The following is a 14,461-nucleotide window of genomic DNA, read 5'->3' on the forward strand; positions in this document are numbered from 1 at the left end:
CTTATTCTGTCGCCCAGGCTGGAGTGCAGTGGCACAATCTCAGCCTCCCAGGTTCAAGCGATTCTCGTACCTCAGTATCCCTAGTAGCTGGGATTACAGGTGCACATCATGATGCCCAGCTACTTTTTGTATTTTTAGTAGAGACAGGGTTTTTCCATGTTGACCAGACTGGTCTCAAACTCCCGGCTTCAAGTAATCTGCCTGCCCTGGCCTCCCAAAGTGCTGGGATTCTAGGCATGAGCCACCAGGGGTGCCCTGCCCACTACGATTCTTCCTTGTTCCATTGAATGTTTGTATTCTTTTTCCTCTGGGTGCTTTTAAGATATTCTCTTATTACTTTTAAGTAATTTGATGCTCATATTGCCTTGGTGGTGTTTTATCCATTTTTCTTGTTCCTGAAGTTTGATGATCATCTTGGATCTGAGGATTTGGAGTTTTCATCAAACATGAAAAAAATATTAGCCATTGTCTCATCAAAAATGTTTTTCTCTCCACTATTTTTCTTGGCTTTCAGGAATTCAATTACACATGTATTAGGCCACTTGAAGTTGTCTCAAAGCTTATTTTTTTTTTCTGTTTCTTTTTGGATAGCTTTATTTCTATATCTTCAAGTTACTGTTTTTTTTCTGCTGTATTCAATGGCTATATTATAGCCATTAATCCAACCTAGTCTATTTTTATATCAAACTTTGTAGTTTTCTTCTATAAATTAACTTGGGTTTTTAAAATATTCTGTATCTATCTACACTTCTCAGTCTTGTAGCTTCTTGAACATATAGAATATAATTATAACTGTTTTCATGTCTTTTCCCACTATTTATATAACATGTATAACTTCTGGGTAGGCTTCAATTGATCTTTTCTCTCATAGGTCATATTTTTCTCTTTTATTGAATGTCTGGCAATTTTTTATTAAGTGCCAGACATTTAGATGCTGAATATTTTGTATTCCCATAAATATTCACGAACTTTATAATGAAATACAGTTAGATTATTTGGAAAAAGTTTGATGCTTTCACGTGTTGCTTTTAAGTTTTATTAGGTAGGGCCAGGGCAGCATTTATTCTAGGGCTAATGTTTTCAAACTTGTGAGGTGAGGCCTTCTACGTATTCTACCTGGTAGCACATGAATTATGAGATTTTCAGCTCTAGGGACCAGGAATGATTCCTGGCTCTTTGTGAGCGCTGTGTTCTCTAATCTTTTCAGGTGGTTCTTTCCCCAGCCTTGAGTAGTTCCTTCATATACATACACTGATCAGTACTCAGCTAAAGCCTTAAGAGACCCCTCTATAAATCTCTTTGGTGCGCATTCTCTTTGCAGCTCTCTCTGGGACTCTGCTCTGTAAACTCTAGTTTCCTTGACTTCCCCTTACTCCTGTGCTCTATCACCTCAACTCAGGGACATCACTGGGCTCTGTCTGAGCTCCTGCTCCCTGCAACTGATACCTGGATATTTGCTTTGGGTGGTAAGCTGAGGCAATTATAAAATTTACCTCATTTGCTTTCCTTCTTTCAGAAATCACTGTCCATTGCCTAATATATAAATCTTTAAAACCATGGTTTCACATATTTTTTGTTCTTTTAGTTGTTTTTGGTGGAACGGTAAATCTGGTCCCTGTTACTGTATCTTATCTAGGTGGGCCGTAATAGTTTTTAAATATGCATATTTAAATCTTCCCAAATTTGGGAAATGTCTTGGCAGATATGAATGGGGAGGGCATAAGTGTGAATTGTAGCAAAATCAAATTTTTTTTTAGAAATTTGAAGTTTAGTGTTTTTGTACTCTCAATTTTCTATTTTAAAAAAGGTGGTAAATACCCTGAAAACCAGGTATAATATCATGCATACCCTTATTTCTGGACTCAGAGGGATGTTGGGGGCTGTAAATGTTATGACTTACCCAATTATATAGCTAACAAGCAGCAGATTTGAAACCCAGAATCAGGTCTACAGATGCTCAGTCCCAGGTACTCTCCAATCTTCTGACATATACAGTTGATCCCCATTATTTGCAGATTCTGTTTATAAAGTAATCTACATGATAAAATTTGTAACCCAAAAGTCAGTACTTACAGGAGCTTTTGCTTTTGCTTTCATGGACACTGGCAGAGTGGTGAAAAATTTGAGTTACTGGACACACATATTCCCAGCTCTCATACTGTTAGGTTTTTTTTTCTTTTTGCAGTTTATGTAGTGCCTTGTTTTTCACGTTTCTGTGCTTTTCATTGGTGAGTTCATTGTTTAAAATGGCTCTGAACTGGGTGGGGCATCGCCTCACCCAGGAAGCACAGGGGTGGGGGGATTTCCCTTTCCTAGCCAAGGGAAGCCATGACAGAATGTACCTGGAAAAACAGGACACTCCTGCCCAAATACTGCACTTTTTCCAAGGTCTTAGCAACCGGCAGACAAGGAGATTCTCTCCCGTGCCTGGCTCGGCAGGTCCCACGCCCACAGAGCCTTGCTCACTGCTAGCACAGCAGTCTGAGATCAAATTGCAAGGTGGCAGCCTGGCTAGGAGAGGGACATCCACCATTGCTGAGGCTTCAGTAGGTAAAGTGGCTGGGAAGCTCAAATCGGGCAGAGGCCACCACAGCTCAACAAGGCCTACTGCCTCTATAGACTCCATTTCTATGGACAGGGCATAGCCGAACAAAAGGTAGCAGATAACTTCTGCAGACTTAAACATTCCTGTCTGACAGCTCTGAAGAGAGCAGTGGTTCTCCCAGCATGGCGTTTCAGCTCTGAGAACAGACAGACTGCCTCAAGTGGGTCCCTGACTCCCATGTGGCCTAACTGGGAGACACCTCCCAGTAGAGGCCGGCTGATACTTCATATAGGTGGGTACCACTCTGGGATGAAGCTCCCAGAGGAAGGATCAGGGAGCAATATTTGCTGTTCTGCAATATTTGCTGTTCTTTAGCCTCTGCTTGTGATACCCAGGCAAACAGGGTCTGGAGTGGACCTCCAACTCCAACAGACCTGCAGCTGAGAGACCTGTTAGAAGGAAAACTAACAAAACAGAAAGGAATAGCATCAACATCAGCAAAAAGGACATCTGCACCAAAACCCCAAGTGTAGGTCACCAACATCAAAGACCAAAGCTAGATAAAACCAAAAAGATGGGGAGAAACCAGAGCAGAAAAGCTGAAAATTCTAAAAACCAGAGTGCCTCCTCTCCTCCAAAGGATCGCAACTCCTCGCCAGCAATGGAACAAAGCTGGATGGAGAATGACTTTGATGAGTTGACAGAAGCAGGCTTCAGAAGGTAGGTAATAACAAACTTCTCTGAGCTAATGGAACACATTCAAACCCAACACAAGGAAGCTAAAGACCTGGAAAAAAGGTTAGATGAATGGCTAACTAGAATAAATAGTGTAGAGAAGACCTTAAATGACCTGATGGAGCTGAAAACCATGGCAGGAGAACTTCGTGATGCATGCACAAGCTTCAGTAGCTGATTCAATCAAGTGGAAGAAAGTGTATCAGTGATTGAAGATCCAATTAATGAAATAAAACAAGAAGAAAAAAGAGTAAAAAGAAACAAACAAAGCCTCCAAGAAATATGGGACTATGTGAAAAGACCAAATCTACATTTGATTGGTGTACCTGAAAGTGACGGGGACAATGGAACCAAGTTGGAAAACACTCCTCAGGATATTATCCAGGAGAACTCCCCCAATCTAGCAAGGCAGGCCAACATTCAATTCAGGAAATACAGAGACCACCACAAAGATACTCCTCAAGAAGACCAACCCCAAGACACATAATTGTCAGATTCACCAAGGTTGAAATGAAGGAAAAAATCTTAAGGGCAGCCAGAGAGAAAGGTCAGGTTACCTACAAAGGGAAGCCCATCAGACTAACAGTGGATCTCTCGGCAGAAACTCCACAAGCCAGAAGAGAGTGGGGGCCAATATTCAACGTTCTTAAAGAAAATAATTTTCAACCCAGAATTTCATATCCAGCCAAACTAAGCTTCATGAGTGAGAAATAAAATCCTTTCCAGACAAGCAAATGCTGAGAGATTTTGTCACCACCAGGCCTGCCTTACAAGAGCTCTTGAAGGGGCCGGGCACAGTGGCTCACGCTTGTAATCCCAGCACTTTGGGAGGCTGAGGCGGGTGGATCACGAGGTCAGGAGATCGAGACCATGGTGAACCCCGTCTCTACTAAAAATACAAAAAAATTAGCTGGGCGTGGTGGCGGGTGCCTGTAGTCCTAGCTACTCAGAGAGGCTGAGGCAGGAGAATGGCGTGAACCCGGGAGGCGGAGCTTGCAGTGAGCCAAGATTGCGCCACTGCACTCCAGCCTGGGCAACAGAGCAAGACTCCGTCTCAAAAAAAAATAAAAAAAAAAAGAGCTCTTGAAGGAAGCACTAAACATGGGAAGGAACAACCAGTACCAGCCACTGCAAAAACATGCCAAATTGTAAAGACCATGGATGCTAGGAAGAAACTATATCAATTAACAGGCAAAATAACCAGCTAACATCATAATGACAGGACCAAATTCATACATAACAATATTAACCTTAAATGTAAATGGGCTAAATGCCCCAATTAAAAGACACAAACTGGCAAATTGGATAAAGAGTCAAGACTCATCAGTGTGCTGTTGGGAGACCCATCTCACGTGCAGAGAAACACATAGGCTCAAAATAAAAGAATTGAGGAAGACCTACCAAGCAAATGGAAAGCAAAAAAAGCAGGGATCACAATCCAAGTCTCTGATAAAACAGACTTTAAATCAACAAAGATGTAAAGAGACAAAGAAGGCCATTACATAATGGTAAAGCGATCAATTCAACAAGAAGAGCTAACTATCCTAAATATACATGCACCCAATACAGGAGCACCCAGATTCATAAAGCAAGTCCTTAGACACCTACAAAGACTTAGACTCCCACACAATAATAATGGGAGACTTTAACACCCCACTGTCAATATTAGACAGATCAATGAGACAGAAGGTTAACAAGGATATCCAGGACTTGAATTCAGCTCTGCAACAATCATACCTAATAGACATCTACAGAACTCGCCACCCCAAATGAAGAGAATATACATTATCCTCAGGGCCACATAGCACTTACTGCAAAATTGACCACATAATTGGAAGTAAAGCACTCATCAGCAAATGTAAAAGAATAGAAATTTAACAAACTGTCTCTCAGACCACAGTGCAATCAAATTAGAACTCAGGACAAAAACTCACTCAAAACTGCACAACTACATGGAAACTGAACAACCTGCTCCTGAATGACTACTGGATAAATAACGAAATGAAGGCAGAAATAAAGATGTTCTTTGAAACCAATGAGAACAAACACACAACGTACCAGAATCTCTGGGACACATTTAAAGCAGTGTGTAGAGGGAAATTTATAGCACTAAATGCCCACAAGAGAAAGCAGGAAGGATCTAAAATTGACACCCTAACATCACAATTAAAAGAACTAGAGAAGAAAGAGCAAACACATTCAAAAGCTAGCAGAAGGCAAGAAATAACTAAGATCAGAAGAGAACTGAAGGAGATAGAGACACAAAAAACCCTTCAAAAAAACAATGAATCCAGGAGCTGGTTTTTTGAAAAGATCAACAAAATTTATAGACCGCTAGCAAGACTAATAAGAAAAGAGAGAAGAATCAAATAGACACAATAAAAACTGATAAAGGGGATATCACCACTGATCCCACAGGAATACAAACTACAATCAGAGAATACTATAAACACCTCTACACAAATAAACTAGAAAATCTAGAAGAAATGGATAAATTCCTAGATACATACACCCTCCCAAGACTGAACCAGGAAGAAGTTGAATCTCTGAATAGACCAAGAACAGGCTCTGAAATTGAGGCAATAATTAATAGCCTACCAACAAAAATAGTCCAGGATCAGATGGATTCACAGCTGAATTCTACCAGAGGTACAAGAAGAGCTGGTATCATTCCTTCTGAAACTATTTCAATCAATAGAAAAAGAGGGAATCCTCCCTAACTCATTTTATGAGGCCAGCATCATCCTGATACCAAAGCCTGGCAGAGACACAACAAAAACAGAGAATTTTAGACCAATATCCTTGATGAACATCGATGTGAAAATCTTCAATAAAATACTGGCAAACTGAATCCAGCGGCACATCAAAAAGCTTATCCAACACAATCAAGTTGGCTTCATCCCTGGGATGCAAGGCTGGTTCAACATATGCAAATCAATAAACATAATCCATCACATAAACAGACCCAATGACAAAAATCACATGATTATCTCAATAGATGCAGAAAAGGCCTTTGACCAAATTCAGCCCTTCAGGCTAAAAACTTTCAATAAACTAGGTATTGATGGAACATATCTCAAAATAAGAGGTATTTATGATAAACCCACAGCCAATATCATACTGAATGGGCAAAAACTGCAAGTATTCTCTTTGAAAACTGGCAGAAGACAGGGATGCCCTCTCTCACCACTCCTATTCACCATAGTGTTGGAAGTTCTGGCCAGGGCAATTAGGCAAGAGAAAGAAATAAAGGGTTTTCAGTTAGGAAAAGAGGAAGTCAAATTGTCCCTGTTTGCAGATGACATGATTGCATATTTAGAAAACCCCATTGTCTCAGCCCAAAATCTCCTTAAGCTGATAAGCAACTTCAGCAAAGTCTCAGGATACAAAATCAATGTGCAAAAACCAAAAGCATTCCTATACACCAATAACAGAAAGAGAGCCAAAACATGAGTGAAGTCCCATTCACAATTGCTACAAAGAGAATAAAATACCGAGGAATCCAGCTTACAAGGGATGTGAAGGACCTCTTCAAGGAGAACTACAAACCACTGCTCAATGAAATAAAGGAGGACACAAACAAATGGAAGAACATTCCATGCTCATGGATAGGAAGAATCAATATCGTGAAAATGGCCATAGTGCCCAAGGTAATTTATAGATTCAATGCCATCCCCTTCAAGCTACCAATGACTTTCTTCATAGAATTAGAAAAAACTACTGTAAAGTTCATATGGAACCAAAAAAGAGCCCACATTGCCAAGACCATCCTAAGCAAAAAGAACTATGCTGGAGGCATCACACTACCTGACTTCAAACTATACTACAAGGCTACAATAACCAAAACAGCATGGTACTGGTACCAAAACAGATATATAGACCAATGGAACAGAACAGAGGCCTCAGAAATAACACCACACATCTAAAACCATCTGATCTTTCACAAACCTGACAAAAACAAGCAATGGGGAAAGGATTCCCTATTTAATAAATGGTGCTGGGAAAATTGGCTAGGCATATGTAGAAAGCTGAAACTGGATCCCTTCCTTACACTTTATACAAAAATTAACTCAAGATGAAGTAAAGACTTAAATGTTAGACCTAAAACCATAAAATCCCTAGAAGAAAACCTAGGCAATACCATTCAGAACAAAGGCATGGGCAAGGACTTCATGACTAAAACACCAAAAGCAATGTCAACAAAAGTCAAATTTGACAAATGGGATCTAATTAAACTAAAGAGCTTCTGCACAGCAAAAGAAACTACCATCAGAGTGAACAGGCAACCTACAGAATGGGAGAAAATTTTTGCAATCTACACATCTGACAAAGGGCTAATATCCAGAATCTACAAAGAACTCAAACAAATTTACAAGAAAAAAACAACCCCATCAAAAAGTGGGCAAAGGATATGAACAGACACTTCTCAAAAGACATTTATGCAGCCAACAAACACATCAACATGATCATCACTGGTCATCAGAGAAATGCAAGATGGTCATCAGAGAAATGCAAATCAAAACCACAATGAGATAGCATCTCACACCGGTTAGAATGGTGATCATTAAAAAGTCAGGAAACAACAGTTGCAGGAGAGGATGTGGAGAAATAGGAACACTTTTACACTGTTGGTGGGACTGTAAACTAGTTCAACCATTGTGGAAGACAGTGTGGTGATTCCTCAAGGATACAGAACCTGAAAGACCATTTGACCCAGCAATTCCATTACGGGGCATATACCCAATGGATTATAAACCATGCTACTATAAAGACACATGCACACATATGTTTATTGTGGCACTATTCACAATAGCAAAGACTTGGAACCAACCCAAATGTCCATCAATGATAGACTGGATTAAGAAAATGTGGCACATATACACGATGGAATATTATGCAGCCATAAAAAAGGATGAGTTCATGTCCCCTGCAGGGACAGGGATGAAGCTGGAAACCATCATTCTCAGCAAACTATCACAAGGACAGAAAACCAAACACTGCATGTTCTCACTCATAGGTGGGAATTGAACAATGAGAACACTGGTCACAGGGTGGGGAACATCACACACCAGAGCCTGTCAGGGGGTGGGGGGCTGGGGGAGGATAGCATTAGGAGAAATACCTAATGTAAATGACGAGTTGATGAGTACAGCAAATCAACATGACACATGTATACCTATGTATCAAATCTGCACATTGTGCACATATACCCTAGAACTTAAAGTATTCAAAAAAAAAAAAAAAAACCACACAAGGTCAAAGCTAAAAGATGACCCATGATAAGAAAAAAATGGCTTTGAACTATAGTGCTGAAGTGCTATCTAGAGTTCCTAAGCACAGGAAGGCTGTGATGTGTGCCTTACAGAGAAAAATTATGGTTTGGGACACAAACGTAATGTTCAAAACTGCATTTATTTTCCACCAACCTAAATATGTGTGTTTGATAAGCTTTGTTCAGGAAGTTCTAGTGCTGTTAGATGTGAGTTAAATGTTAGAATGAACAATATATGTTAAATAAGGTATGTTTAAACAGAAACACACAAAAAATCAAGGTTATATATTGATCAGTTAGGGAAAATATGACTAGAAGCTCACAGGAAACTAACCCTGTCTTTCCTCTAGGAGCAATGGTTCAGCATTCATTAATTCAGTGTTTGGGGCAACTTTATAGAGCATAAGTGCTACAAATGATAATTGACTGTATTTAGTATAAATTTCTACAGAGAAATCATGAATTAAGAACTTAAAGGAGGCTTTAGCCCTTTCTTACCTTATGGGAAGATATATGTGGAATGATGTGGATGATACTTTGGGCAGTTTAACTCATGTCCAGCCATGTTCCAGTCAACCTTAGTATGTGATACAAAATGAGCTTTATTCTGAAGTTGTAAAATGAGCTTTATTCTGAAGTTGTACTTTTTTTTTTTTCCTGTCCTGGCAGGTACTCATGCCCGACTGTCTACCAGGCACACAGACTTTGAGGAGAGGGAGTATGTCGTCTTGATCCGCATCAATGATGGGGGTCGGCCACCCTTGGAAGGCATTGTTTCTTTACCAGGTAGATATTCTGCTATAGGCAACTCAGGCTAGTACCTGTCACCATGGGCCGTTTGAGGAGATTCTTGTCTTTGATATGGGATTCTGCAACTATTCACTTGAGAATTTATCCTACCAAATACTGTCCTGCTTTTCAGTTACGTTCTGCAGTTGTGTGGAAGGAAGTTGTTTCCGGCCAGCAGGTCACCAGACTGGGATACCCACTGTGGGCATGGCAGTTGGTATGCTGCTGACCACTCTTCTGGTGATCGGTGAGTGTAATTTCTTAATTCAAAGAGTCTTATCCTGGGCCTCAGAAATGTGAGCTCATCTCAGGGCCTGTCTTCCTGGACTGGTCTGGTGGCTGCTCAAATGGCAACCCAGGCAATAGCCCAGAAGGTAGATCACCAGCAAATTACATCAGACTTTCTTGGTTGGAGTTACAGCTTTAGTACCATCCGCTGTTTCTATTGCCTTATTAGTTTAGAAATATAAGGGGCTTTACGGTCATCAATTGTTATATATTATGCCTAGTTACAAAGCTTTTGTGATAAAGAGGGAAGAAATGCAGTAGCTGTGCCATGTGTCAGGGACTGTGCTTGATATGGGGGAAACAGTGACACACAGAGATCCTACACCCGAGTTTATGGTCTCACCTGCCATTGTTGTTACAGGCAGAAGTTAGCCTTCCAGTCACGATGCTGAGATACCTGAAATGTATAGTGCAGAATTTCCCTATGCATAGAACCCTGATTCTTTATTACCCAGAATAACCCATTGCGTCATGACCACAGCCTCTGCCATAGCCCCTGGCTTGGCTAGACAGTAGAGTCCCCTGAATCTAGCTGTCTTTTTCTTTTTTTGCAAACAACTCAGTGCCCATTCCAAGTGTTTCCTTACCCAAAATGCTTGAGAGCAGAAGTGTTTCAGATTTTGGATTTTTTCCCGATTTTTGAACCTTTGCAAATACATGATGAGATATCTTGAGGATGGGACCCAAGTCTCAACACAAAATTCACATGATTCATAAACATTTTATGCACATAGTCTGAAGGTATTTCATACAATATTTTAAATAATATTGTGTATGAAACAAAGTTTTGCCTGCAACCTGTCACATGAGGTCAGGTGTAGAATTTTCTGCTTGTGGCATCAAGTTGGTACCCCAAAAGTTTCAGATTTGAGATTTTCAGATTAGGGATACTCAACCTATATAGTAATTGTCCTTTCAACTGTTGTCCCCACCACAAGTTAAACATTAGAAATAGATACTTCATTATTTCATGTGTACCTGAGTGAAGGGGTTTATGGTTTCATATCCTTTTTCTTTTAAAAGAAGGACTAGTATTATTCTAAGTATTATTGATTGTCCTCTCAGCATCTGATCTTTTCTCCCATGATCCAGTGTGTCACACTGGACTCTGATTCATGCATCTAAAGGGGGTCTCACTTCTTTATACTCTTCAGTCCGGACTCCCTGTGGCATGAGAGGGCCTTCATGTCATGGCCACTGCCCACCCTAATGTGTGCATGGTGATCATCATTCCCCTCTGAGAACCACTATCTACTGCACACTTTTCATGATAATTGAACTAGCTTTTTGAGGTCCCACTCACTTACATAGGTCCCTTCTGCCTCTGTGCCTTTTCTTATTCTATTTGCCCTCCCACCTTGAAAGGGTTTTTGAATTTACAAATCAGATAGCAATTTTCTTAACATATCAATTTAATTCCATAATCATACCACAGGTTAAAGACTGCTTGAGTTTGGGAACATCCAGAAATAGAAGTAATAGGACTTTACAGTTTCATGCCCTTATTCTTTTCAAGATAGGGTTGGAATTATAAGTTTTTGAACATCCAGTCTTTTCTGCCATGATTCCTCCTATAAACTTACAGGCAGGTTAATTTCCTTAAAACAACTCCCTCCTTCATAGTGAACTCTGACAGTACACAATCAGTGCTGAGCTGCACAGTGTAATTTTGATGTATCAGGTGGGAGAAACCAAGAAGGTTAAGTAGTCTACCCAGGGTCCCACAACAACGTAGGCAGGATCCAAGAGGAAGGCGCCCAGGGAAATGCGATAGTTGGTATGGACACGATGAAAATCAGCTTCAGGGAGGTGAGCAGGTCAGAGAACAACTTTCTGGTTATGCTAATTGGATTGTTTTCTCTAGGAAAGGGGAAGAATAAAATCAATATTAAGTATATATACAGTTCAGGAACTTTGTCAGATGCTTATACACTCCATAGTGTGGGACATTAGGTCCTATATTCTTATGGCGAGATCCAGTGACAGCCACCAAGTCAGCTGTGATTTGGGACTTGATACATACATACAACAGGATAAGATAAGCTTATTTCTCGAAGAAGGCCAATGACTAGAGTCCCTTATTCACTAGGACAGTGAAACTTTGTTGAACCACATACAAAAATGAAGTTGAGTCACTGTTTTCCTACCACAATACTATTTTTTTTTTTTATACTTTAGGTTTTAGGGTACATGTGCACAATGTGCAGGTTTGTTACATATGTATCCAGGTGCCATGTTGATTTCCTGCACCCATTAACTCGTCATTTAGCATTAGGTATATCTCCTAATGCTGTCCCTCCCCCCTCCCCCCACCCCACAACAGTCCCCGGAGTGTGATGTTCCCCTTCCTGTGTCCATGAGTTCTCATTGTTCAATTCCCACCTATGAGTGAGAACATGTGGTGTTTGGTTTTTTGTCCTTGCGATAGTTTACTGAGAATGATGTTTTCCAGTTTCATCCATGTCCCTACAAAGGACACGAACTCATCATTTTTTATGGCTGCATAGTATTCCATGGTGTATATGTGCCACATTTTCTTAATCCAGTCTATCGTTGTTGGACTTTTGGGTTGGTTCCAACTCTTTGCTATTGTGAATAGTGCCGCAATAAACATACGTGTGCATGTGTCTTTATAGCAGCATGATTTACAGTCCTTTGGGTATATACCCAGTAATGGGATGGCTGGGTCAAATGGTATTTCTAGTTCTAGATCCCTGAGGAATCGCCACACTGACTTCCACAATGGTTGAATTAGTTTACAGTCCCACCAACAGTGTAAAAGTGTTCCTATTTCTCCACATCCTCTCCAGCACCTGTTGTTTCCTGCTTTTTTAATGATGGCCATTCTAACTGGTGTGAGATGGTATCTCACTGTGGTTTTGATTTGCATTTCTCTGATGGCCAGTGATGATGAGCATTTCTTCATGTGTTTTTTGGCTGCATAAATGTCTTCTTTTGAGAAGTGTCTGTTCATGTCCTTTGCCCACTTTTTGATGGGGTTGTTTTTTTCTTGTAAATTTGTTTGAGTTCATTGTAGATTCTGGATATTAGCCCTTTGTCAGATGAGTAGGTTGCAAAAATTTTCTCCCATTCTGTAGGTTGCCTGTTCACTCTGATGGTAGTTTCTTTTGCTGTGCAGAAGCTCTTTAGTTTAAGAAAACCTAGGCAATACTATTCAGGACATAGGCGTGGGCAAGGACTTCATGTCTAAAACACTAAAAGCAATGGCAACAAAAGCCAAAATTCACAATACTACTTTATAACTGAATGTGACAGTACATTTTAAAAGATCCCACTAATTTGACCCTGGGTTTTTTCTTTTAGGTATAATTTTAGCAGTTGTGTTTATCCGCATAAAGAAGGATAAAGGTAAAGATAATGTTGAAAGTGCTCAAGCATCTGAAGTCAAACCTCTGAGAAGCTGAATTTGAAAAGGAATGCTTGAATTTAATAGCAAGTGCCGTTTCAGCAACAACCGTCTCATCCTATTACTTTTCATCTAACGTGCATTATAATTTTTTAAACAGATATTCCCTCTTGTCCTTTAATATTTACTAAATATTTCTTTTTTGAGATGGAGTCTTGCTCTGTGGCCCAGGCTGGAGTACAGTGGTGCAATCCCGGCTCACTGCAACCTCTGCCTCCTGGGTTCAAGGGATTCTCCTGCCTCAGCTTCCTAAGTAACTGGGCTTACAGGCACCTGCCACCATGCCCAGCTAATTTTTGTAGTTTTAGTAGAGACGGGGTTTCACCATTTGGCCAGGCTGGTCTTGAACTCCTGACCTCAAGTGATCTGCCTGCCTTGGTCTCCCAATACAGGCATGAACCACTGCACCCGCCTTAGATATTTCATGTGCTATAGACATTAGAGATATTTTTCATTTTCCCATGACATTTTTCCTCTGCAAATGGCTTAGCTACTTGTGTTTTTCCCTTTTGGGGCAAGACAGACTCATTAAATATTCTGTACATTTTTTCTTTATCAAGGAGATATATCAGTTGTCTCCCATAGAGCTGCCTGGATTCCATTTATGTTTTTTCTGATTCCATCCTGTGTCCCCTTCATCCTTGACTCCTTTGGTATTTCACTGAATTTCAAACATTTGACAGAGAAGAAAAAAGTGAGGACTCAGGAAAAATAAATAAAAGAACAGCCTTTTCCCTTAGTATTAACAGAAATGCTTCTGTGTCATTAACCGTCTTTAACCAATGTGACATGTTGCTCTTTGGCTGAAATTCTTCAACTTGGAAATGACACAGACCCACAGAAGGTGTTCAAACACAACCTACTCTGCAAACCTTGGTGCAGGAACCAGTCAGCTGGCCAGATTTCCTCACCACCTGCCATACATACATGCTGCGCATGTTTTCTTTATTTGTATGTTAATAAAGTTTTGGTTATTATATATTTAACATGTAGAGGAAAACAAGACATGAAAAGAGTGGTGACAAATTAAGAATAAACATTGGTTGCGGTGAGTTTTGTTTGTTGATCCGCTCTGCCTCTGTTTTCTTTTTATTTGTGCAGGGGAAGGACAGAATAACAATTGTTATTTTTTGTGCATAAAAACTGCCTCCCCAGCAGCCCCAGTCAGGGGCTTATCGATAAAACTCCCATCTCCCTGGACAGAGCACTTGGGGGAAGGGGCGGCTGTGGGCGCAACTTCAGCAGACTTAAATGTTCCTGCTTGCTGGCTCTGAAGAGAGCAGCTAATCCTGACAAGGAGGATTCTCCCAGCACAGCACTCAAGCTCTGCTAAGAGACAGACTGCCTACTCAAGTAGGTCCCTGACCCCCCCATGCCTCCAGCCTGGGAGACACCTCATACAGGA

The 14,461-nt window shown here is 40.5% G+C and overlaps 1 protein-coding gene across 2 annotated transcripts in view; it reads left to right on the forward strand.

The window, feature by feature from the left end:
* Positions 1-14,122, forward strand: part of CDH17 (cadherin 17) — a 95,540-nt gene extending 81,418 nt beyond the window's left edge. For both annotated transcript variants that reach the window (XM_003268315.4, XM_003268313.4), the window contains exons 16-18: positions 9,222-9,338; positions 9,475-9,588; positions 12,954-14,122. In XM_003268315.4, the coding sequence (XP_003268363.1) occupies positions 9,222-9,338; positions 9,475-9,588; positions 12,954-13,054 (332 nt within the window). In that variant the 3' untranslated portion in view covers positions 13,055-14,122. The remainder of the gene's footprint in view (positions 1-9,221; positions 9,339-9,474; positions 9,589-12,953) is intronic.
* Positions 14,123-14,461: the final 339 nt, after the last annotated feature.

This window comes from Nomascus leucogenys, chromosome 16 (assembly GCF_006542625.1).
Source record: "Nomascus leucogenys isolate Asia chromosome 16, Asia_NLE_v1, whole genome shotgun sequence".
Classification (NCBI taxonomy): domain Eukaryota; kingdom Metazoa; phylum Chordata; class Mammalia; order Primates; family Hylobatidae; genus Nomascus; species Nomascus leucogenys.